Consider the following 22,775-nt stretch of genomic DNA (forward strand, 5'->3'; position numbering starts at 1 on the left):
TGAGGGGAAGACCCGGCAGCTCCGCCAGGGGGCCGCGCGGCCGGAGGAAGTTTGTCCCTCGTCGCCTCCCGTCCGCCTCCCGCCCCGCGGAGGTGTCGTGGCCCGTGGCGGCCGCCGTCGCGTGTCGCTGTAGTGCGGGTGTCGCCGGAGGGGGTCCGGCGCGAGCGGAGGCGCCATGAGCCGCAGCTACAACGATGAGCTGCAGTTCCTGGACAAGATCGACAAGAACTGCTGGCGGATCAAGAAGGGCTTCGTGCCCAATATGCACGTGGGTGGGGAGTGGGGGGTGGCAATGAGGGATCCGGCCCGGCCCGGCCGTTCTGACCTCTCTCCCCGCAGGTGGAGGGCGTTTTCTACGTGAACGACCCGCTGGAGAAGCTCATGTTCGAGGAGCTGCGCAATGCCTGCCGCGGCGGAGGTGGGGACGCGGGGTTCCCCGCAACTTTCTCTTCTGCATGCTGAACAAGCTCGGCTCCCTCAGCCTGGCTGAATAGGAGAGGTGCTGCAGCCCTCTGAGCATCTTCGTGGCGTCCTCTGGACCCACTCCAGCTGCTCCGCATCCTTCTTGTGCTGGGGGCCCCAGGCCTGCAGGCAGTACTCCAGATTGGGGCCTCGTGAGTGTGGAGTGGAGGAGGACAGTAGTATCCCTCTCCCTGCTGCCACCCGCCTTCTGATACAGCCCAGGCCCTTTTGGCCTTCTGGCCTGCAAACACTGCTGGCTCACATTAAACTTTTCACCTTTCGGGACCCCAAAGACCTTGTAACGAGGCTGCTCGCAGTGGGTTCTCCTAGTCTGTACACATATCTGGGATGCCTCAACTCAAGTGCAACACCTTGCACTTGGCCTTGTTGAACCTCATTAGGTTCACGTGGGAACAATTTTCAAGCCCCTCTGGATGGCATCCCTTCCTTCTGTCCTATAAACATATATCAGATCATGCATTATGCTCACCAGATTTGAGCACTTGTGATTTGTGACAGGACAGGCCCTTCAGAAAGCACCTCATTGTGCTAAGCTATCAGATTGCTCATGTATTTTGTTTTTCTTTTTGTTTGTTTGTTTTAAGGTGCGGGTGGTTTTTTGCCTGCTATGAAACAGATTGGGAATGTGGCTGCATTACCTGGAATTGTTCATGTGAGTAACTGCTCTGAAAAGTTCCTTTATGTTCCTGCTTGCCAGTGATGATGGGAATACTGCTGCAAAAAAGGTGTGTGGACCAGAGATCCCTCCAAGACAGCTAGTGTGTTAGGAAACTGGCTCTGAGTGTTTGTGAGGACAGGCTGTGAAATGGTCAGAAATGGGAATATCCGCTCATTTCATTGATTACCTTTTGATGTGAAGCCTTTTTGATTTTGCTTTATGCTATTCCAGTTTGCTTTAGCCACCGTTCTTCCACTGCTAATAATGTCTGCTCTTGAATCCTCTCTACTGACTTGCAGTGCGTGAAGAGAGAGCAAAATGGGATGCTGCTCTTTGTGTTATTGCTGCTGTCCTAGTGTTTCGAGTGAGCCTTCCCATGCACTGTTTTCCCTGTTGCCATGCATTTTGGAAACGAAGCATCAAATACAGTGAGGCAGGAGGAACATCATTTTTCATGAAGCGTTAAATACAGTGTGGAAATGATCTTTTTCATGTTCAATATTGCTTATGTTAATAAATGACAAATACCAGAACATTTTTTAAATTATTTCTCATGGTGACTCAGCAAAAGTTTTCAATTTCTGTCTGCAGTAAAAGGCTAACCATCAATTTGCTAAAATGCCCTAGTGATCAACTAGAAAGAGGGTAAGAAGGAGTGGTAGTGACCTGTTAAACTGGGAATTATGACTGGTAGTTTGTAGGAGAGAGGTGTTATGTTATCTTTCTGTTCACATCTTCACTCTCTTTAATAAGATTCCTTGTTGATGATAAGGGGAGGCATACAAGAATTCAAGCCCCTGAAAAACAGTTCTCCTTTTTATGTATAGTAACAGTTTAACATATTCAACAGGTTTGGGCAGAATGTTTTGAGTTCTGTTTGTGATGCCATAATCTAAATTCAAACTTCTAGAGTTGTGCAGAAGCACACTCTTCCTTTCTTTAATTGGCAGTAATGTGAAAGGTTTGATTAAAAATAATTATTTTATGAATTGACCCAGCTCCTAACTTATCTTGTCATATCGAAAGAATGACCTTTTCTGCCTATAGCATGCAGCTTTAGGTCAATGTTCAGTGATGTAGCCAAGAAAGGAAAATGCTGACTGTTGTATGATATTCTTCCACAGTTCCGGCTTCCTCCCTTGTTCAATTTACAGCATTTAAATGTTGCTTTAGATGGCATCTGACAAGGACAAACTCAGCTTCAGTCTTATGTCTCTGCTCCGTGCCATTCCTAAGTTCTTGCCTACATAAGATGTCAGTGCAAGGGCTCTCGAGTTCAGGGAAAAAGTAGAATTCAGATCAAGATCACAGTTCCTACACTTACATGTTTGATTCCTCTAAGTTTTCTTGATGCTGGGTCAGTCTCAAGAGGGGCTGCTCAGCTGACTAGGCTCTAGAACTTGCTTCAGGGGGAGATCAGCTGTCTCTGCTTTCTCTCATATTCTCTCTTGTAACTGTAGGAGTTTAGATGCTTATCTGAATTCAGATGTTTACTCCATCTTCATCAGAACATCTGGTGTATTGGTCTGTATGTGTGACAACCAGTGTCATAAGGCAGACCATAACCAAGATGACTCTTAAGACTCAAAGTTTGCAGAACTTTGAAATTTCCTTTGTTTTCTTTCAGAGATCCATTGGCCTGCCAGATGTCCATTCTGGCTATGGCTTTGCCATTGGCAACATGGCTGCCTTTGATATGAATGATCCTGAAGCAGTGGTGTCACCAGGTGAGAATACTTCAAAACTGACTTAATCCACACTGAGAAAGGTCTATGGTGGCCTAAAAATACGTGGCAAAATGGTAGATCTTTACAGTATTTTGTATGCAGAACAAAGATAAAAGATAGCCGAATTATTCAGAGTTAAAAGGCACTTAAGTTTCTCCAATCAGAGTCTTTAAAATTTTTCATGGGTTATTATTCTGTAAACATTTGAACAGTACTGAGAGAATTACCCTTATGTTTTTGGCTTGGGCTTACATCCCTCAGTCTTGGAGAGCACAAGACTTTGAGCCTGGGTTTCACAGTGTAAATAAAGAACTGACTCTGAGCAACATTTGAAGCCCTTTTTTAAGAACGTTTCTATATTTTGTTAAAGACATGACCTTCCTATATTTCTCACTTTTTAATAAACACTTTGGTCTCTAATAGTTGATGGTGTACAGGCACTTCTGTGCTTGTGAATGAGATTCATAAAGCGGCTTTCCTTTATTCAGTTCATGTGTTCCCAATGGACTCAAGTGTCCCCTCTCTGACACTAGTAAAGGTGGCATGACTAGTCTCTCACACTAAACCTTTCTCTGTATTATTAGTTTACATTAAACACTAAGAGCTAAGCAAAACTAGTATTTCCTGTTACTTTTAAATATTCATTGCTTATTATAGTATTTGTTCCAGTGAAGATTCAAAAAGGACTTGCTTTCAGGGACTTGCTTTTGGGAACTATGCTAAGATTTTCATCTGTTGCTTTCCTTCTGCCCCGAGGCAGGTGAATGTCCTCTTTAATTTCTGTAGATACATGTATTTATTTGTAGTGGTAGCTACTTGCTGGAGCAACTAGCAGATGCATAGAGCATGTGTTTGAGATGAAAAAGCTGCGTGTGTGGTTTTCTAAAGTGTGGTCAGGTTTGTCTTGGCAAAACTCTCTTGAAATCTATGGCTTCTTGTGAATCTATTAAAATGAAACTTAATACAGTTCTCAGTATTGTCTTAGAAGATGTAAGACCACATCATTTGGCACGCTTGCTCCCTGTAAGCAAGGACACTGATTTAAGGTTAATATGAATCGAATTTTGAACATTTTCATGTTAATATTCAGCCATCAGCCCACTTTGAACTCTGTGGCTTTTCTTGCACTGCTAGGTGGTGTCGGGTTTGACATCAACTGCGGTGTCCGCTTACTGCGTACAAATCTGGATGAAAGTGATGTGCAGCCAGTGAAGGAGCAGCTCGCCCAGGCAATGTTTGACCACATTCCTGTCGGTGTCGGTTCGAAGGGTGTCATCCCCATGAATGCCAAGTAAGAGAGCAACTTTGTGTGCGTGGCACTACAGGGGTCATCTCTCATTGGTGTGGAAGATCCAAGGGTGTGAAGCTTTGAGAGAGAGAAAAAATCTAAGCCTTTTTATACGTGGGCTTCTTCAGGAGGAGAGGCATGATCGTCAGCAGAGTCAGCTGTTTCTTCCTCCATTTAAAACCCTGAAATTATGAAAGGTTTTTGGAGGGTTCTCATTTCCCCTGTCAAGAAAGCTTCCTTACAACAAGAAGAGTCGTGACCTGTCTGATGCGAATACATTCATAGAGCTTGATTTTCACAAAGTATTAAAAAGCTGGTCTTATTAGGGGAGAGGGGGCTGGTCATAAAGTCACGGGATACCTTAGGTTGTGTGGGATATCTTGAGGTCAACTCATTCAACTCTTTGCACAAAAGGGGACTCATTCTGAAGGTAGGTGAAACAAAGTTCTGTCAGGTTTCTCAGGACCATATCTAGTTGAGTTATGCATATTTCCAAGAGTAACACTCACAATTGGTGTTTGCCAACTGTAGGGATTTGGAAGAGGCTCTAGAGATGGGTGTAGACTGGTCGCTCCGGGAAGGCTATGCCTGGGCAGAGGACAAGGAGCACTGTGAGGAGTATGGAAGAATGCTGCAGGCTGATCCCAACAAAGTCTCTTCGAGAGCAAAGAAGAGAGGCCTGCCTCAGGTAAAGCTGTGTTTTAAGAGGTTTTTGAGTGCTCCCAGGGTTCAAAGTGAAAGATAATGGGTGGTTTTCTAACTTTCTGTCTGTTCTCAAAACTTTACCTAGTGGTTCTTGACCAGTGGAAAGGTGAGACAGTGGTGCTATTTTTGATTGATTCTTGGCAGAGCTTGGACACAGGGAAACATGATAAATGTTGGGCATACCCAAAGTCCCTGGGGCCATCAGGTTTTCACCAGTTAACACTCAGTACTCAGGATTCATGTTTGCTGTCATTTCCCCATCCAGATGTAGTTTTGTTAAGAGACTGGCAAGCTGTTCTGTAACTTTTCTCCTTGTTTGCATAGCAAGTTAATAGCAGGGTGAGGAAAGATACTACAATAAATGTGACTAACTCAGAACTTTGAATTATAGTTCAAGGGTTGGATTTCATTTCTATGTGCAGTGTGTCACTGTATCATTGCTCTGAGTGGAATGCTTTTGAGATAATTAAAATGATGCTACAATTACTGAAGCCTTGTTTTATATGGATTCTTGAGTTTTATGAGTTGTGCTGCAATATATTACAGGATTTTAACAAAAAAAAATAATGTTAGGTCCTCCGTTTTGTCATTTACCTATCAAATAAGTAATCACCTGCTACTAAGTCAGAAAAAAATCAGTCTCAGGAATGGAATATCTTGCTTTAATCTGCTGAAAAGGTTTAAGAACCTAGCTAAAAGTATGTTTTAGCTTCCTCATGGGGTTAGAAACAAGTGTAAGGCAATGTCTGACTTGTGTTTACAAACAGGATGGATTCTCAATATTCTGCTTTCCCTGCCTTTCAACTAGACCTAAGTAAGTTGCAAAAAAAGAAAAAAGTGGCTGCTCAGACTGTAGATTCTTGTCCTTCTGTTCAATTCTGGTCTTGTTCAAACAGTAGAAGTTGTTAGGAATCTGAACAAAGAAGGCTATGGTAATATTACTGTGTTCTGCTTTCTTTTAGTTTAGATGTTTGTTTGTTATTTTTCCTGGGAAAACTTCTAGTACTGAAACCTTTGTAGCAGTTTGTCCTTCCGCCCATATTCCCATGGCTGCCTTACTAAGCACTGTCTGATCTTTATGTCATGATTGGCAGCTAGGGACCCTGGGAGCAGGAAATCATTATGCTGAGATCCAGGTTGTGGACGACATTTACAATGAATATGCTGCCAGGAAGATGGGCATCGACCACAAAGGACAGGTTTGCGTCATGATTCACAGCGGCAGCAGAGGTTTGGGCCACCAAGTTGCCACAGGTATGGTCTGACTGGCATGGATATAGTAAAGCAGACTGTTCAGCATGTTCTCTGGTATGCCTCAGACCCTTAACTTTTCTTTCTAAAGATAGTCTTAGGGAATGCTGTTTGCAAACAGCAGCGTTCTGCTGTAGAATTATTCTAGTGTTTGAGAGAAAGCTGTGGGTTTGACCACTGGAGAGATGTGTTCAGTTTTAGAATATAAATTGCAGACACCCATGTTAATCCCGTAGATTGAAACAAAATTAAGAAGTCACTTAGAAATCTGCTTGTTTCCCAGATGCATTGGTGGCTATGGAGAAAGCTATGAAACGGGACAAAATCATAGTGAATGATCGTCAGCTGGCGTGTGCCAGGATTGCCTCTGTGGAAGGACAGGATTACTTGAAGGGAATGGCAGCTGCTGGAAACTATGCTTGGGTCAACCGCTCTTCTATGACTTTCCTAACAAGACAGGTATGAGCAGAGTTGCCTCTGATGTAAATATTTTAGTACATATCATGCCTGATCTTAGGCATACAGAGTACACAGTAGCTGAATCATAGAATTATAGAATCACCAAGGCTGGAAAAGACTGCCAAGGTCATCATGTCAAGCTGTTCACCTGCCACCAATATTTCCCCACTGAGCTATGTCCCTTAGTACAAGATCTAAACATTTCTTGAGCACCTCCAGGGACAGTGACGCAGCCATCTCTGGGCAACCTGTTCCAGCACCTAACTACTCTTAGGGAGAATAAATTTTTCCACTTAGCAGTAAGGAGCATTGTCAAGCAAATCTGTTGCTTTTAATTTCTAGGAGTATCGTTTAGCTTCTGCATGTATGCTGCAGTTGTCCCCTCGTATTCCAAGTCATGGTTCATTCTTCTTCTTAGGCTTTCGCCAAAGTCTTCAACACAACCCCAGATGACCTTGATATGCATGTTATCTATGATGTGTCTCACAACATTGCCAAAGTGGAGCAGCACGTAGTGGATGGGAAGGAACGGACTCTGCTGGTGCACAGAAAAGGATCGACCAGAGCCTTCCCTCCTCACCATCCTCTCATTGCTGTTGATTATCAAGTAAGTTCAGCTGTAGGAGAAGGAAAACAAGAGAATTTTTGGATGAATCAGGCAGTTTTAGAGTCTTTAATAGAGATCTAAACTCTGTGAGTGCCTTTTCTTTGAGCTAATAGCACTGGAAACCTTACAGAATGGCAAAATTCTGCTTATCTGCATATTCAGTCTTTGGGACACTGAGCTCAGTCTTGTGATCCACATAAAGGATCATGAAGTTTTTATGCCTTTGCCAGGCTGCAGTCATTTGCCTTGTTTGACTGTTGAGCCCAAGTCTTTTGATACACTGGTGTACATCTTTCAGTGCAGTTTGGTGTCTAGAATCATTGATACCAGGCTCCTGAGGCAAGCAGGGTTGCTCTGAAGGAATGTGAACCTAGCCTCTTTGTTTGGAGATGTAGTTCCTCTCAGATGTTGATGAAGAGTTGTTTAGGTTTTTCCATGGTGAATTAAGACTTGTTTGCTTCTACAGCTGACTGGACAGCCTGTTCTGATCGGTGGGACTATGGGCACCTGTAGCTATGTTCTTACTGGCACAGAGCAAGGAATGACTGAGACGTTTGGAACTACTTGCCATGGAGCTGTAAGTGAAAACGCATTTCAGGAAGATGTTTGAATGGGAATGTCATCCAGTGAACAGAGTTGTTAAAGGGTCATTCTGTGTCTGATTCATTTGTTGGTAATACAGGTGGCCTTACCCACTGTAGTCCAAGCCCAGGAGAATTGCTGGCTAGAAGTTCTCTTTGTCCCTTATTGAGTAGTTTTGACTGCTCCTACAGAAAATTTAGGGGGTGCTCCTTTATAGGAAGCAAGGGTTAATACAACTATATCGAGAGTGATCTCCTTCAAAATCCTGGTATCCGAGCTAACAAGAATTTGTGATGTTGAGGTTGTTCATATAAAACTCCTCAGTAGCTGAAAGAAGATATTTTCTCCCTTTTTACTTACGTTGTGAGACAAGGATGGCTGAGGAAGAGAAAGTTTCCAGTGAAACTCTGGATCACGAGCACTGTCTGACATGGTCTTTTGCATACAAAACTTCCCTAGCCATTGTACCAGATGTGTGATTATGCAGAAGCTCATCATCTGAATTCTAAATTCATTTCCTATTTTATGGCTTTCTCTGGTCTGTGCCCTCAGCTGTTCTGTGTTTGCTTATGATGTGTACTGATTCGAGCTTATGTGCTGGATATAGCACCAGATGTTAAACTTTACCCAGCACTGTTCTGGGGGGTCTGTCCTAGAAGTCCTCTTCCTTGTAGGCAGTTACAGCCACTTACATTTTCAGTAGTTCTGACAAAAGGTCATTCATTTTGTTGCAAGCAGTTGGGAATGTATCTTAGTTTTCCTATGCATATCTGTTGATTTCTTTTTTATTTAGTAAGAAAGAGTTCTGTTTTTCCAAACTGCCACAAAAGAAAGCCAGAACTAACTAAACTACTTCCTAGGGTCGTGCACTGTCTCGGGCCAAATCTCGACGTAACTTGGACTTCCAGGATGTACTGGACAAACTGGCTGACATGGGCATTGCCATCCGAGTTGCTTCTCCCAAACTGGTCATGGAAGAAGTGAGTTTAATACTTCGTTATCTGAGAGGGGAAAAGAGAATCTTGCTCCTTGGCTGAATGACCCTCTGTCACTTCTTGACAGTGATGAGTAATCGCTATTTGCCTATATATAAAGGTTCTGTAATTTCTGATAAACTAATCCAATTTTCTGGAAAATAATATGAAGTTGTCCCCATCCCCAGCATCCTGCCAAAAGCAGAGATGAATGTTTGACAGGTTCAAGGGATATACTTTTTTTCCCCTCTTCTCCTGCCTGACAATAGAGATAGTAACCATCTACTCTCAAAAATCTGTGGGACCATCACTGACGTTGTTACCTTTTATGGATTCTCTTCCTTCTAAACGATGTTCTCCCAGTTTTGAATTTAGTTTACACTGACACTGTTATGAATTTACATAACAGGTAATGAGAGGTCTGCCTTTTAAGACAAATTCCTCTTTTTGCTTAAGAAGAGGAGAACTTTTAACTGGCTAGAAAACTTTGATTGTTATGACTTCAGTTATGGCTTCTTATGATTAATGTGTCTCTTGTGAACACAACTTCATTCACGGAAGCGTGTCAGTCATTTATAGCTATGCTCTTTGGGGTGTTGGTATTGTATAAACCTGTTGTTCCTATTAAAATCTACATTCAAAAGTGGCTTCCTAATAAAATGCTGGAGGAGGAGCTCAAGAGTTCAGCCCTGTTTCTTGTCACTGAAAGGCAGTGAAAACAAATCCTAAAAGCTGTCTAGAAGGAGAAAGTTGGAATGACTTCCTACCAAATGCTGAGTTACTGGCTGCTAGTGTATTGGATTATCTGAGAACATTAGGAAAACTGAACCAAAACAGTTATTGTCTTATCTGGAATGTGGTAAAGGTTTAATTGTAAAGCCAAATATGTCTTAGTTTTTGAATGTCTAAAATGTGTAGATTTTCAGTATGTGCACCTCCTTTTATAACCTCAATGAATATAATTCATTTTTTGTGAAGAAAAGAAGGGATATCCAAAGCCTGTATCCAACCTTCTGTGACTTCAGGTTGTTGACAATGCTTTCTTTTTCTCTCTTCCCCCTCCAGGCACCAGAGTCTTACAAGAATGTGACAGATGTGGTTAATACCTGCCATGCAGCTGGCATCAGCAAAAAAGCCATTAAGTTGAGACCTATTGCTGTTATAAAAGGCTAGGAACTGACAAGGCAACAGAAACCCACCAACATCTTCAGGCCTTCTGCAAAACTTCTGCGAAATCATCATCTTTCCATACCTTTGAACTCTATAATAATTACATCCCTGTTATGGAAACACTGTAGTTGAGGATACCCCTATTTTTATCCGCTTCTATACAAAAGTAACGCCTCCGCCTCTTTGTTATATGGTGCTCTTTTCTTATGGAAAGGGTAAAAAAATCAGTCTTGTTTAGTTTTGTATGCAGTTTCTCCCCTCATCTGGCTGATTGTTCTGAAGGCAGAACTTCTGAGTTATCACTAATTACTGTGCTGCAAGACCCCCTCTATCAACATAGGTGATATATGAACGGGACCTCCCATCTCTGCACCTGAGTGCCTGGAGCTCTTTCCATGTACAGAAGTACCCTGATAGGCAGGGCATAGCACCTCTGGGCAAGGAGAGGTCTCTCTCTTTTCAGATATCTGTACTGTTGCAAGTTTTCTGTCAGTTGGGTAAAAAACACAGAGCTGGGAGTGGTCTCTCACTTGGGTTGAGATTGACTAGCTAGGCTTGAGGCACAGCCTTCTCCCTTCCCCTCCCTTCCATGTACCAGCTCTTGATGTGCATGGCTGTGCCCAAGCAGGTGTCTGCAGAATGGTGTAAATGCTGGTAGGAATCAGCATGTTATTTAGGAAGGTTTTGTTTGCCCAATAAAATTGCAACTTCACAAGTTAGAAATGTACTAATCCAATGTTTAGAGAAGCCCAAAGTGTGTGAAAGTTGGATTGTATAGTGTTGTTCACTGTGTCTGGAGACTGACTGAAATGAGTCCAGTTGCAGGTTCGGACCCAGTGGGATGGGACTGTTGTCAGTTGATGATGTTTCCTTTCTTTAATCAAATAAGACTGGAGTGGGAGCTAACCATCCCCCACTAGATCATATTGGATATTATAAATAAAATGGGAAGATGGAGACTGCAGTGTGTCTGTGTCATGTTTATTCTGTGACTGTTGTCCACTTCTAAGTGTGTATGCCAGCATGGAACCCAGCATATCTTGTGACTTCAGCTGATGGACCTTGCAAAGAAATGAGCAGGTGGCAGTTTATTTTTGCAGGATGCAAAAGGCTGTGTGCAGACACCAGAGGGCAGCAGGAGGAACGTAAAGCTAAGAGTAAGAAGGGAGCTAGCGTTGCCTGAAGTTCATGTAAAAGGAGCAAATAGTGATGCGTGGACTTGACTGCCTTTTTACAAAACATCCCTTTAGGTTTGGATTGATCTCAGGAGGTATAATAGGATTTTGTTGCCTTAGTCATTTTGCTTGTTGGTATCAAGCTTCTGTATGGTATTAGCTGCAGGTTTAGAGGCAGTAAGTATGTGCCTTGATTCCTTTTATTCCATCTTTGGTTTAAAGATGCTGTCTTGTTTCCAGCTTTCTGGAGTGGAATTGTTCCAGGTTGACATGGCTGAGGTTTGGGACAGTCGAGTTTCACACAAAAAATCATTTTACTTAGCAAAGTGAAATAGACTTGTGGAGACACTGACTGAAAGGCAAACTGTTGGTCGCAGTCTTCTGCAGAAGTACACGTTCTGTTCTGCAGTTTCTGTCTAAATACTGCAGGCTCTTTGATGTGGGATGCAGGGAAGCTTTTAAAACGTTATTATTTAAAAATGAAGAAGCATTTCTCAAGCACTTCTCCTTTCCTACTGTTTCAGGTTTAACCTACCGTTGCAGCTGAAACAAATTTCAGTTTCTTACAACAGGCACAAATCCTGTGTACCGTATAGGTGCTCTCTCATATCTATGCCTTAAACCTCTTCTGATCGTCAGCATTCATGCATTAGCCTTCAAGAAATCTAAAAGTGCTGGTAATTTTGGTTTCCTGTTTCAAAGCTACTATTAGTTTTGGTTGTATATTGTGCCGTACAGAGGTGACTGCTGGTTTCCTAACCACCTTAAAAGTAAGTAAAAATGAAAGATGTCTTCCAGTTTTGTCGCTTGTATTTTAAACTTGGACTTTGTTCTGATTAAAGGCTGTCTTGTTTTTCCAGATAGAGCTGGCCACTGATCCTTTTTTCAATATGCAGTTAAAAGAAAAAGGCTAAAATGCAGTTGAATCAGCAAAAGCATCTCTGCAACACCAAAGGGCCCACATGGTAATTCAACGAAGTCTGCCTCAGCAAAAGGTTACAGAGAATTCAGAAGCATTTCTTAATGTGTGACCGTGTGATGTGCTTTCATTCCTTCCCCCCCAAAAAACTGACAAACCTTTGGTGAACAGTTGTTGGTTTGGTTTTTTCTTCCTTCTTTTTTCATGGGAAGCAGTAGGTAGGAGATCTGGGTCTGTCCTGTACTGCTGGAACTGTCTAACATCAATCACTCATCCAATGCCCAAATTCAGTCATCTGTATGATGACTTGCAGCAGAAAGTTTGCTGGCCCTTGGGGCTTAATTTACAAGTTAAGGAATTGCCAAAACAGCACTACTTCTGCCCCTAGGAAGTGGCAGGTGTCATTTATGGTGACAGCTCCTTTCTGTAGCTTGCTTGCAGGGCTTGCATGGCCAGTGCTGTGCAGCTTCCTTGCCAGGAACCTGCTTGGGCTCACGGTGCACTCAGAGCTTTGTACAGGTGCTGTTCCTGCACCATTAGTGCAGCACTAAGCAGCAAATAGAAAACGACTTTGGTTTTTTTTTGTGACTGGAAGGGTCCCATACCCATGCACTGAAAGGACCCAGCGAGGTGCAGGCTTGTGGTGTTCACTCTGTGTCCCACAACAGCTGCTTGGGAACCTGGTATCTAACCAGTGTCACTTTTATGGCCACCTTAAGTCTTCGGGGAGGTTTTTCTGCTCTCTCTGCTCTCCCTGCTTTACACACTGCTCCTCACACGCACTGCTTACTCCTCCGCCGGTGGTCCTGGGCTGGTGGCCTGGCCCAGGAGGAACAAGTGATCTCTGACACATCTCTGGCACAGGCCTCTCCTCCGCTCTCCTTTGTTCCTCCCAAACATAAACACTCTCAACTGGCCTCTTCCCCTCTCTCTCCACCCCTCAGCCTTTAAAACAGGCAGACAAAGTGATATCCCACCCTCAGCATGTGCCAGCATGCTCTGCTTGCAGAGGGAGGGCTTCAATTTCAGACAGGCCCTGCTTGGTGCTGGCATTTACCTTGCTCTCCTGAGCACTGTCCTAGCTTGAGTGGTTCTGATTGGTTCTGATTGCTACTGACTCAGGTTTTTCAGAGGTTTTCTTTTTTGGCTTGGAGAGCTGATAGTGGGAGATTATGGGCAGATAAGGTCCAGGCTGTGAGGCTGAAGGCACTTGCAGCATGTGCTTTGTCCTCAGTGCTGGAGGAACCTCCTGACACACTCACAGAAGAGCTCCTGGAGCTGCAGTTTGTGGTGGTGCTGAGCGCATCCCCCCCTCACTGTCTCCTGCCAAAGCCCAGGAGCCTCCTTCACTTCATGTTGGGTATAAAATTCAGAAACTGAAATCATCACTCATCTTAATTGCATAGATTAGGAACGGGGAAGGGAAATGGAGTCTTCTGCCAGCACTTGTTCTAGCATTTACTAGCTTAGCAAAAGAAACGCGGGAGCTGATGTGGAGAGATTTAGACTGCATATAAAATTTTTCAGTGCGGTTGTTAAGGCATTGGAGCGGGTTGCCCAGGGAGGTGGTGGATGCCCCATCCCTAGAGACATCCAGGGTCAGGCTGGAGGGGCTCTGAGCACCCTGATCTAGCTATAAGTGTCCCTGTTCATTGCAGAGGAGTTGGACCAGATGGTCTTCAAGGGTCCCTTCCAACCCAAACAATTCTATGACTCTATGTGCCCTCTCTTTGACACAGAGGTGTTTGAGTAGCCTTGCACTGGAGCCTGCTCCTAAAAGGAGGTGCCTGGTGCAGCTGGGGTTGCTGTGCCCCCCACTGCTGCTGCTGCTTTCTGCTCAGCTTTGCCTAGGATGGGTCTGGAGGGACAAAAGTGTCCTCTCTTCCTTCCTCTCCTCCAGAGTAACTGAAGCCCTAACCCCTCTCTTACACTGCAAACTGCCTGGAGCCAGGGAGCTGAGATAGCAGCTTGGGCTCTGCCTCAGCCCATGTAAGGGCTGGGAGGTCAGCTTGGGCCTCCTACACTGCTCTTGAAGTCAAACCTGGGGAACCTGCTTACCTGCCCCCTGCCAGGAGGGGAGAAAGGAATGGATGAGAGGAAGGGCTGCAGCTCCCGCTGATGAAGATTTGGATGTGGGTGTGTGCTAAGTACTGCCCAAGCCCTGGTACACTGTCAGTAGCTCATTACCTGAGTCAATTAAGCTGTAGGAGATTATCAAACCTGAGCATGCTGGCAGGGAGAAGAGCAGGCTGCCAGCAGTTGTGAAAGTACATGCTAGAGGACATGGGGGTTTTGTGATAAAATTGAAAGGGAAAGGAGAGAGACTGAAAGCAAGCAAGAGCAGTGTTTGAAGTAACCTCAGTAGGACTGCAGATGACACCAGGTTGGATGAAGTGTTAATTTGTCTGAGGACAGGAGAGCTCTACAGAGGGACAGGCTGCATCAATGGGCTGAAGCCAATTGTGTGAGCTTCAACAAGACCAAGTGCCACATCTTGCACAGGTGAGGATATACTTCGAGTGTTCTGTTTTGGGCCCCTCACTACCAGAAAGACACTGAGGTCCTGAAGGGTGTGCTGAGAAGAGCAATGGAGCCTTGAAAGGTCTGGAGTACAAGTCTTGTGGGGAACAGCTGAGAGAACTGGGGTTGTTCAGTCTGGAGAAGAGGAGGCCCGGAGGAGACTTTGTCACTCTCTGCAACAACTTGAAAGAAGGTTATACCAAGGTGGGGAGCAGCCTATTCTTCAGGTAACAGTGATAGGATGAGAGATATTGGCCTTAATTTGCACCAAAGGAGGTTCCCATTGAATATTAGGAATAATTTATTCTCAGAAAGAGCAGTGAGGCATTGGAACGGTGATTCAGTCACCTCCCTGGAGGTGTTAAAGAACCGTGTGGATGTGGCACTGAGGGACATGGTAAGTGGGAATGGTGGGGGATGGCTGGTTGTCAGACTAGATTACCTTAGAGGTCTTTTCCAACCTTAATGATTCTATGATTCTGGGTTGTACCACCCTGGGTAGTGGTAAAACTCAGACCAGCCTCCAAAGACTTTTCAATCTGTGTCTGCTCTTCCAACACTTGTGAACCATAGCAGAGGTCACTGGAAACTTGTGAGCAGCCGCATCCCCACTGGGAAGCAATCAGGAGTGCTTCAGGTTACAGTACTCAGGTCTTGGGGTACCAGCACTGAGTACATTTCTCATTCAGTCCCCAGGCTGCAGGCACCATGCTGTACTGCCAGAAATAGTTACATCCCATAACTCTTTATTACCTTTTTAACAGTTCCAGGCAGAAAGAAAGGTGGTTTTCCTAGCTGGAAGAACACCTTGCCGATAAATCATTACCCAGTGCCTGACTTTTAAGAACTGTAACCTGTTTGCACTTTAGTCTTTAAAAAAAAAATGAAAAGACAAGAAAGAAAGCTGCTTGTTTTAGTTTTGACTAATGCTTATTATTGTAGGGTTATAAATCTGTAGCATTCACAGACTAGTTATCAAGCTTTAAAATCACAGATAGACTGATCAGTTCTTCCACTGTTTTCCTGCCAAATCCTTATCCACTTCTTGGATGAGGAAGAAAAAAACATCACTGTAAATTATTTCTTCCCCAGAGGTTATTTATATTGTAGCCCTTGCCAAAGGGATTTTCAACACCCACCTCTCATGGGAGTCTTCTTCTTTTTTATCAGGTGGATAGAGAAAGGGCTGGGACGTGTGCTTTCTTCCCTGTTTTGTGCCTAGCCCATAATGGACTTTGTCCCCTTCCCATTGTACACCTGTGCATGTCCATTGTGGGGCACTGAGCTCTGCAGAGGAGCAGATGCCACTTTGCCCAGACAGGGGCCAGGACGTGGAGCTGCACTGACAGGAGGGCACCACTGGGTATCCTGCACACCCCCATAGTGCAGAAACACTTGGGTTGCCAGGGGTTGTCCCTCCTGTCCCTGCCTCAGACCCAGGGCCTCCAAAAGGCCCCCCAAATCACACTATTTCAGAGAACACGCAAGCTTTTGGCTGCTCTTCCTGCCAGACCCTGCGAGCTCTTCCATTAATGGTCAGTGGATGAAGCAAAAGTTTTATCTTGATTGAGAAACACTAAGCTTTGTTTGTGAAACAAATACTTGTTTCCTTGTCTCCTGGGGAGGAATTCAGAATATTTGATGATTATCAATAGCAGGCAAGAGCACCACTGCTGTATCCTTTCCTCTCTGTTCCTCTGGCTGGAAGTTAACCTTCCATCACAGACTAGTTCCTGGAGAGGATATTTTGGTGTAAGGCAGAGGCATTTGGGTATATCTCCAGAGAACAGCTTTTGGTGCTCTGCGCCACCATGGACTTGTCCATCTGGTGCCAAGGAATTTCATTTTCTTGTGTCTTGGTGCACTATTGACCGATGGTCTTTTATGGTTCTTTCCTGTTCAGGAAACAAGCTCTAAGCACTGAGGGACATGGTCAGTGGGCACGGTGGGGCTAGGCTGGTGGACGGACTAGGTGATCTTAGAGGTCTTTTCCAATCTTAATGATTCTATGATTCTGTGAGTTAGCCTCAATATTAATGTCAACCACAGAGGCGTGGAAGTCTTGAAGGAACCTCTCCCACTGCACTTTTATGAGCTTACCTCAGCAGAGATCAGCATTGCTAGGAGCAGGGAACTGGGACAATTCAGGAAGACTTTAGTCCTTCTTTACCTAGATCCTGGACACGTTCTGGGTGTGAAACAAGTTAACAAAACTCTAGGACAGTACTGATGTGCAGACTGCCAGCAAAGGCACCTGGAGGATTTGCCCTGTGTGTCTCTGTGCACAGAGTCTTATCAGGAAGGATTGCCTGATGACCCATACCAGCTCTCTGGCTATGTCCCCAGCAAACGCCATTTTCCAGGGAAGTTGAGGTGGTGTTCTTGCAGAAGAGCTTTTGCTGATGAAGCCTATTTGACTCACTTAGAATTCCCATCCAATTCATCAGGTTGCTTCGTCTGGAAGATGAAAAAGTGTGAAGTGGACAAAGGGGCAGCACCTGGCTGACATTTTCAGCAGGAAGCATTTCAGTGACACATTTCAGTGTATGGGGATTTGCTTCCATTTATTTCATAGAATCATAGAATGGCGTAGGTTGAAAGGGACCTGAAAGCCCCACCCCCTGCCATGGGCAGGGCCCCACCAGGTCACCTTTCCCAGGGCCCCATCCAATCTAGCCTTGAGTGCCTCCATAGCTGTAGGGCACCCGCAGCTTCTCTGGGAAGAGAACTTTGTGGAATATTTTAAATAACCCTGAGATCAAATCAAGACATCATACATTGGAGGGGGAGACAACGCAAGTGAGGCTTTTGATTTGAGAGAGGAGATAAAATGCAAGCACATCATGCTCAACCAAAAGCGATTTCCTTCCTCAGATTCTTGTGTCTTTCAGGGAATCAAGGAATGGATATTGGGCCATGAGGGGTGAAGAGGCCATGAGGTGTCCCCGCATTGCACCTAAAGGCTGTCCCAGTGCATGGGGTGTCCTCAGACGTGCTACAGTGAGGCCCTCTGTGCTGGTGCCTCGTTCACTCTGCCCCTCACATATCTGCCTTCCTCCCAGCATGAGGAAGTTCCAGACTCCAGACCAGGGGATGAGGAGCTGGATTTGGCTTTTTCATGTTCAGTTTGTGTTTCACAACGCCAGCTTTTCAACAGGGCCACCTCCCCCTCCCCGCCTGTAGTGACTCATCCCAGGAATTTTAATCTCCATTCTCTGTCTGTAGTTGTAAAATATAATACCAGCAAAGTTGGGCTTATTTATCCCGAAGCCATGAAACTGTTGTCAGAAGAAATTGATACGCACTACTGAGGGGATAAAAAGGGCTGCTGCTGCTGGGGAGGATTTTACTTGAACACGGCTTTGAATTCTCAGCACTTCAAATGGAAATTTCCCTTTTTGAAGTGGATCCATTTTCATCTCCACTCCTTTCTCTTTTTACAAACTACCTGAGCGAGGACTTAAAGGGTTTGTTTGTGGGAGCATTAGTTCCTGCCACAGATCTTGTTTGCAAAAGGTTTCCACCACCATGCCATATCTTGTGGGGAGCAGTTGAGGGAACTGGAGTTGTTCAGTCTGGAGGAGTTTCAGTGGAGACCCTATCACTCTCTACAGTGACCTGAAAGGAGGTTGTAGTGAGGTGAGGATCAGACTCTTTTCTTCCAGGTAACAGCGATAGGATGAGAGGGAATGGCCTTACATTGAGCCAGGGGGGATTTCTGTTGGACATTAGGAACAATTTATTCTCAGGAAGAGCAGTGCTGCAGTAGCACAGGCTGCCCAGGGAGGTGGTGGAGTCGCTGTCCCTGGAGGTACTAAAGAACTGCGTGGATGTGGCACTGAGAGACATTGTCAGTGGGCATGGTGGGGATGAGCTGGTGGTTGGACTGGATGATCTTAATGGTCCTTTCCAATCTTAATGATGCTGTGATTCTGTAGGTGCCTCACTTCTCACAGGAAGCCTGGAGAAAGGTTCTCCTGCCAAGCAGAGATGACCAACCTGATCTGAGATTGCAATGATTGTCACTGCAGCAGGCCTTTCCCTGAAACTATGGATCTGGAGGACCTGGGAACAATGTGGGAGAGGATCTGCCCTCCTGTGATGGTGATCTGAGCACTGCCTCCTTCGCCTTTCCACTGGGAGAAAGCTTAAATCTCTCACCTACGTCATTGCAGAGACCCACCTCAGGCCCACTATAGGAATTGACTAGGGGCACCCACTGAGTTACATCCAATGCTAGCACTCATCTGAGCTTCCCACTGTGCCATGGTTTCTTCTTTTGAGCATGTCTGCCCACTTCCCTCAGCAGCCCAGCTTGAGATGCCCTCGGCGCCTGTCCTAAGTGAGGAGCCAGCATCTCGCCAACCATGAGTCCAGTGGAAAATTGGATGCAGTGTGTCACCTGGGGTAAAGAAAAATGAGGGGTCCTTCCCAGAGTGGAGAGATCCTCAATTCTGCTTTCTCATTCGTCTGAAGAAGCAGTTGAACCACTGAGCACATCAGTGCTGGTCTTCCAGTTGCATTGCTGGGAAGTTTGCAGTTTGTTGTTGCAAGGCTCTGTTAAGCTTTGAGGGAGGTTTTCCCATGACTGTGAAAAGGAGAATTTGTACGTCATCCAGAGAAGCCATGGTGGAGTGAATGGGTGCTACCACCACCCTCACTATGCACAGCCTTCTAGAGATACTACCCAACCATCTTGATGACTTTTAAAGCTAAGCTGGCCCAGCAACTGCTGGATTACCATCCTATGGATATGTTTCCACAGTCAAGCTAAGCATATCCCCCTAGGCCCACAGCACCCAACCATCTCTGGACACAGAGGATTTGCCTATGTGAACACGGGCATATCATAGGTGCTCCAGATCAAATCATAGGGTTTTCCCCTTTCTTCACAAGCATCTAAGGCCTAATATCTAAAAAAAAAAAAAAAAAAAAAAAAAGCAGATCAAACAAGTAAATTTGAACAGAGATTAATTATACACTTGCAAGTGAATAAAAAAACCGTTTAGGTTTGTCCGCATTAACTATGCCCATGGGGGTGTTCCTTTGTATGTGATGATGCTCCATGAGATATCAGGTCTAGTTCCACCAGATCTCCTGAAAGCCTTGAAGGCTTCAGGAAACTCTGCAAATACGTTTCAGCAGGAGGTAGACAACGAGAAGGGAAGTGTCGGCACCGCTTCCTCAGAGCAATGGAGAAGCCTTTGTTGAGTGGCTGGAGGCTAGTTCACAGCTCCTGCATTTCAAACAGATATAATTATCACTTGGATAAGGTTCAGAACTCGGAGGGAGCTGCCAAATCTTTCATGAGGGTGAGTATGTCCCACTGAATCTGGGATAAAAAATGAGAATGAAAGGAGGAATAAGATTTAACTGCGTAGGTGTTGTCTTGCATACGTGATGTGCCTGGTAGGATATACTCCTAGCTGTGTCCTATAGCCTGTCTTATAAATCCTTTTATTTTTATTTATTTATTTATTTATGCAGCATTTGTGTTGTAATTTCATTTAACTTTTATTTGTTTGTTTGTTTATGGTATTTATAATCTAGCAGAAACCAAGTGGTACTGTAAATGTCTTTACAATTCCTATTGTCCAAAGAGATCTCGGAAAAACAAACAGAATAGCTGATCTTCCAGAGATCCCACAGATTCTCCAAAGCTTTTGAGCTTTTTTACTCAGCCCTATAAATTGCCTTTCCTTTAATCTTTCCAAGTAAATTCTAAGTCCAAGGGATTTCCATTCACACTTTTCATGGTGTCTACATGCCTTAAATCTTCAGACCTGCCTCAGCTGCAAATCCCTCGTGTAATCATTGTGATGAAGTCCCTACCAATATTTGAGTATAAGCTTACGGCCTTTGCTCACAGTATTAAAAGTCAAGGCCAGCTTAAAGAAAGGAATGCTTTCAGGAAAAATAAAATAAAATCAGAGAATCAGGCTTGTGTTGGAAGGGACCTGAAAAACCGTGTAGTTCCTACCCCCTGCCATGATCAAGGACACTTTCTACTAGATCAGATTGCCAACGGCTCCATCCAGCCTGGCCTCGAATGCCTACAGGAATGGCACATCCACAGCTTCTCTGTACAACATACTCCAGTGCCTCACCACCCTCATAGTAAAGAATTTCTTCCTACTGTCTAATCTAAATCTGTCTTCTTTTAGTTTCAAGCCATTTCGGCTTGTCCTATTACTACACTCCCTGATATGGAGTCTCTGCAGCTGTCTTGTAGCCCCCTTTAGGTACTGGCAAATCCAAGTTGCCTTTGTTTTCCAGACATGATTCAATGCAAATCCATTTCTTACAGTATTTCCAATTGTATTCTTTTGAACTGAAAATGACCATCAGAATTACACTTGTATACTCTTTATACCTTTTAAGTATATATATAAAAAACAAACAAGCATTATCCTGATGATTTCTGCATGTAGGTTGCTGCTGCCATTGTCTCGCTCAAGTTGCACTTCCTACCAGGCACCAGATGCTTCACCACCCTGCCTGAAACTCCAAGCTCCCAGTTCCCAGACTGTGGAGTTTGCTGTAGTACATGCTCAATGGCACTTGCTGCGTTCATGTCTGTGCCCATGCTTTTATGTCAGACAATTACTGAACTGCTACTTTCTCTCTTGTAATTAAGAAAAAGTGACCTTCCTAGATGTTCTCTTCTTAACCCATGCTTCAGCTAAGGGAAATCTGGTCAGAGACACCACTCTTTAGGCTTCCTATTTGGGGAAGAAACCCTGAAACAGTGAATGTGCTCTTAGTGGGCCCTTACTTGTAGTCTATACACAAGCCCATATGGATGAAACCCTCTGCTCCTTTCACATTATTTTCAGGACATGACTTTAACTCAGTCTAAACCCTTCCAATCATTCTTCTTCCAGCTGCTGTCTGAAAATGCCTGCTCCACAAGATGCTGTGCTGGATGAATTGCTCCTAGTCCTCACTCCGCACAGCCAGATGCAGTTTCTGATCCCCATCATTCCACATACACCATTAGTAATCTTGTGGCAGCTATCAGATGATGGAATGATCTAAACTGTACCTTTCTACACAAAAGGTCAAATGCAAAACGTGTTCTTTAAGACAATGACCTCAAAACACAAATCTCAAAGCCATCTCTGAAAATGTTGACTGTTCTTATCACAGAGTAGTCCAGACATTGCACAGGGATTGCTGCTGTTCTTTCCTACTCTTTCAACACGAGCTCCCACAGCACGTACAGAGACATCTTGGCACTCTCACCAAACTCACTTAACTAAAAATTGAGCCAGCTGCTAACTGAATGATCTTCTCAGACAGGGGACTATAAACAACATTTAATATCCTTATGCTTTATGGGCTTGTTAACGTAAATGGAGCTTTTGAAGCTTTGATAGCACTGAAAAATGCATGCAGCATATAAACAGAGGCAAATGCCTCATGCTGACACACTCATGGCTCAGCTTTGATCCATCCAGCAACCCCATTGGGATGAGCAGCTTCTGCAGGGCATCATCAACCCATGGCATGGGGTGCAGCCGGGGTGATGTTCAAGGGCAGGTTTATCTATGCGCTCAGGGGACTCGGGGTGAAATACTGGAAAGGCAGCCCAGTGATATTTTCTATTGAGACACAGCAGGATCTGCTGGTGGTCCCAACACAGTGGCAAGAGGAGGGCTGTGCTGGTGCTGAAATGAAGGGGAAACCCAGGGCTGAAGAGCAGTCCCAGTAAAGAAATTCCTCATTTAGGAGAAACACCTCATCTGTTTGGCCTCTGTCCACGCTTTGGGCTCTTCGTCACAGCTCTCATCATTGTGTTGAGCTCCTCATATTTTCCCTTTCTGTTTTCCTCCTCCAGGATGATGTAGTCCAGCCCCAGCACACTCCACCTCTCATTTCTGAGGATAACAGAGACAACAGCTGCCACAGACCACAGCCAAGCTTGTGAAGGATGCCGAGAATAAGCTTCAATGGGGAAAATTGAGTCCTCCCTAAACTCATAGTTCTCTGGGCCAAAAGAGCAAAGCTAGCCTAAAAATATGCAATGGGAAAGTGGGAAGCACTTTTAGTGATGGAAAACACACATGCCATTTGGTAGTAGGGCTATTGAGGCATCATGCCTTCTCCAGCCTTACTTATGCTTCCCTGTATGTGCTGGTCTGCAAGGGTCTCTTCTCTGCTTGTTCTCAATAGCATTTCTGCTATGTAAGATCTCACAGCCTTTTTACGTCTCCACAGGCTTTACCTGCAGATATGTTTTCTTTAAGTTCTTTTC

General features: G+C 44.6%; 1 protein-coding gene across 1 annotated transcript; it reads left to right on the forward strand.

The window, feature by feature from the left end:
• The first annotated feature begins 168 nt into the window (after positions 1 to 168).
• Positions 169 to 10,861, forward strand: RTCB (RNA 2',3'-cyclic phosphate and 5'-OH ligase). The gene is made up of 12 exons (XM_065743089.1): positions 169 to 268; positions 340 to 418; positions 1,068 to 1,135; positions 2,769 to 2,868; positions 4,003 to 4,159; positions 4,688 to 4,844; positions 5,956 to 6,115; positions 6,396 to 6,571; positions 6,990 to 7,178; positions 7,645 to 7,755; positions 8,621 to 8,740; positions 9,800 to 10,861. Exons 1-12 carry the CDS (start codon positions 176 to 178, stop codon positions 9,905 to 9,907), a joined length of 1,518 nt encoding a protein of 505 aa, XP_065599161.1. The 5' UTR covers positions 169 to 175; the 3' UTR covers positions 9,908 to 10,861.
• The last annotated feature ends 11,914 nt before the right edge of the window (positions 10,862 to 22,775 follow it).

Source organism: Cyrtonyx montezumae, unplaced genomic scaffold (assembly GCF_038088225.1).
Source record: "Cyrtonyx montezumae isolate F1298 unplaced genomic scaffold, pur_monq_1.0 scaffold_3, whole genome shotgun sequence".
Classification (NCBI taxonomy): Eukaryota; Metazoa; Chordata; class Aves; order Galliformes; family Odontophoridae; genus Cyrtonyx; species Cyrtonyx montezumae.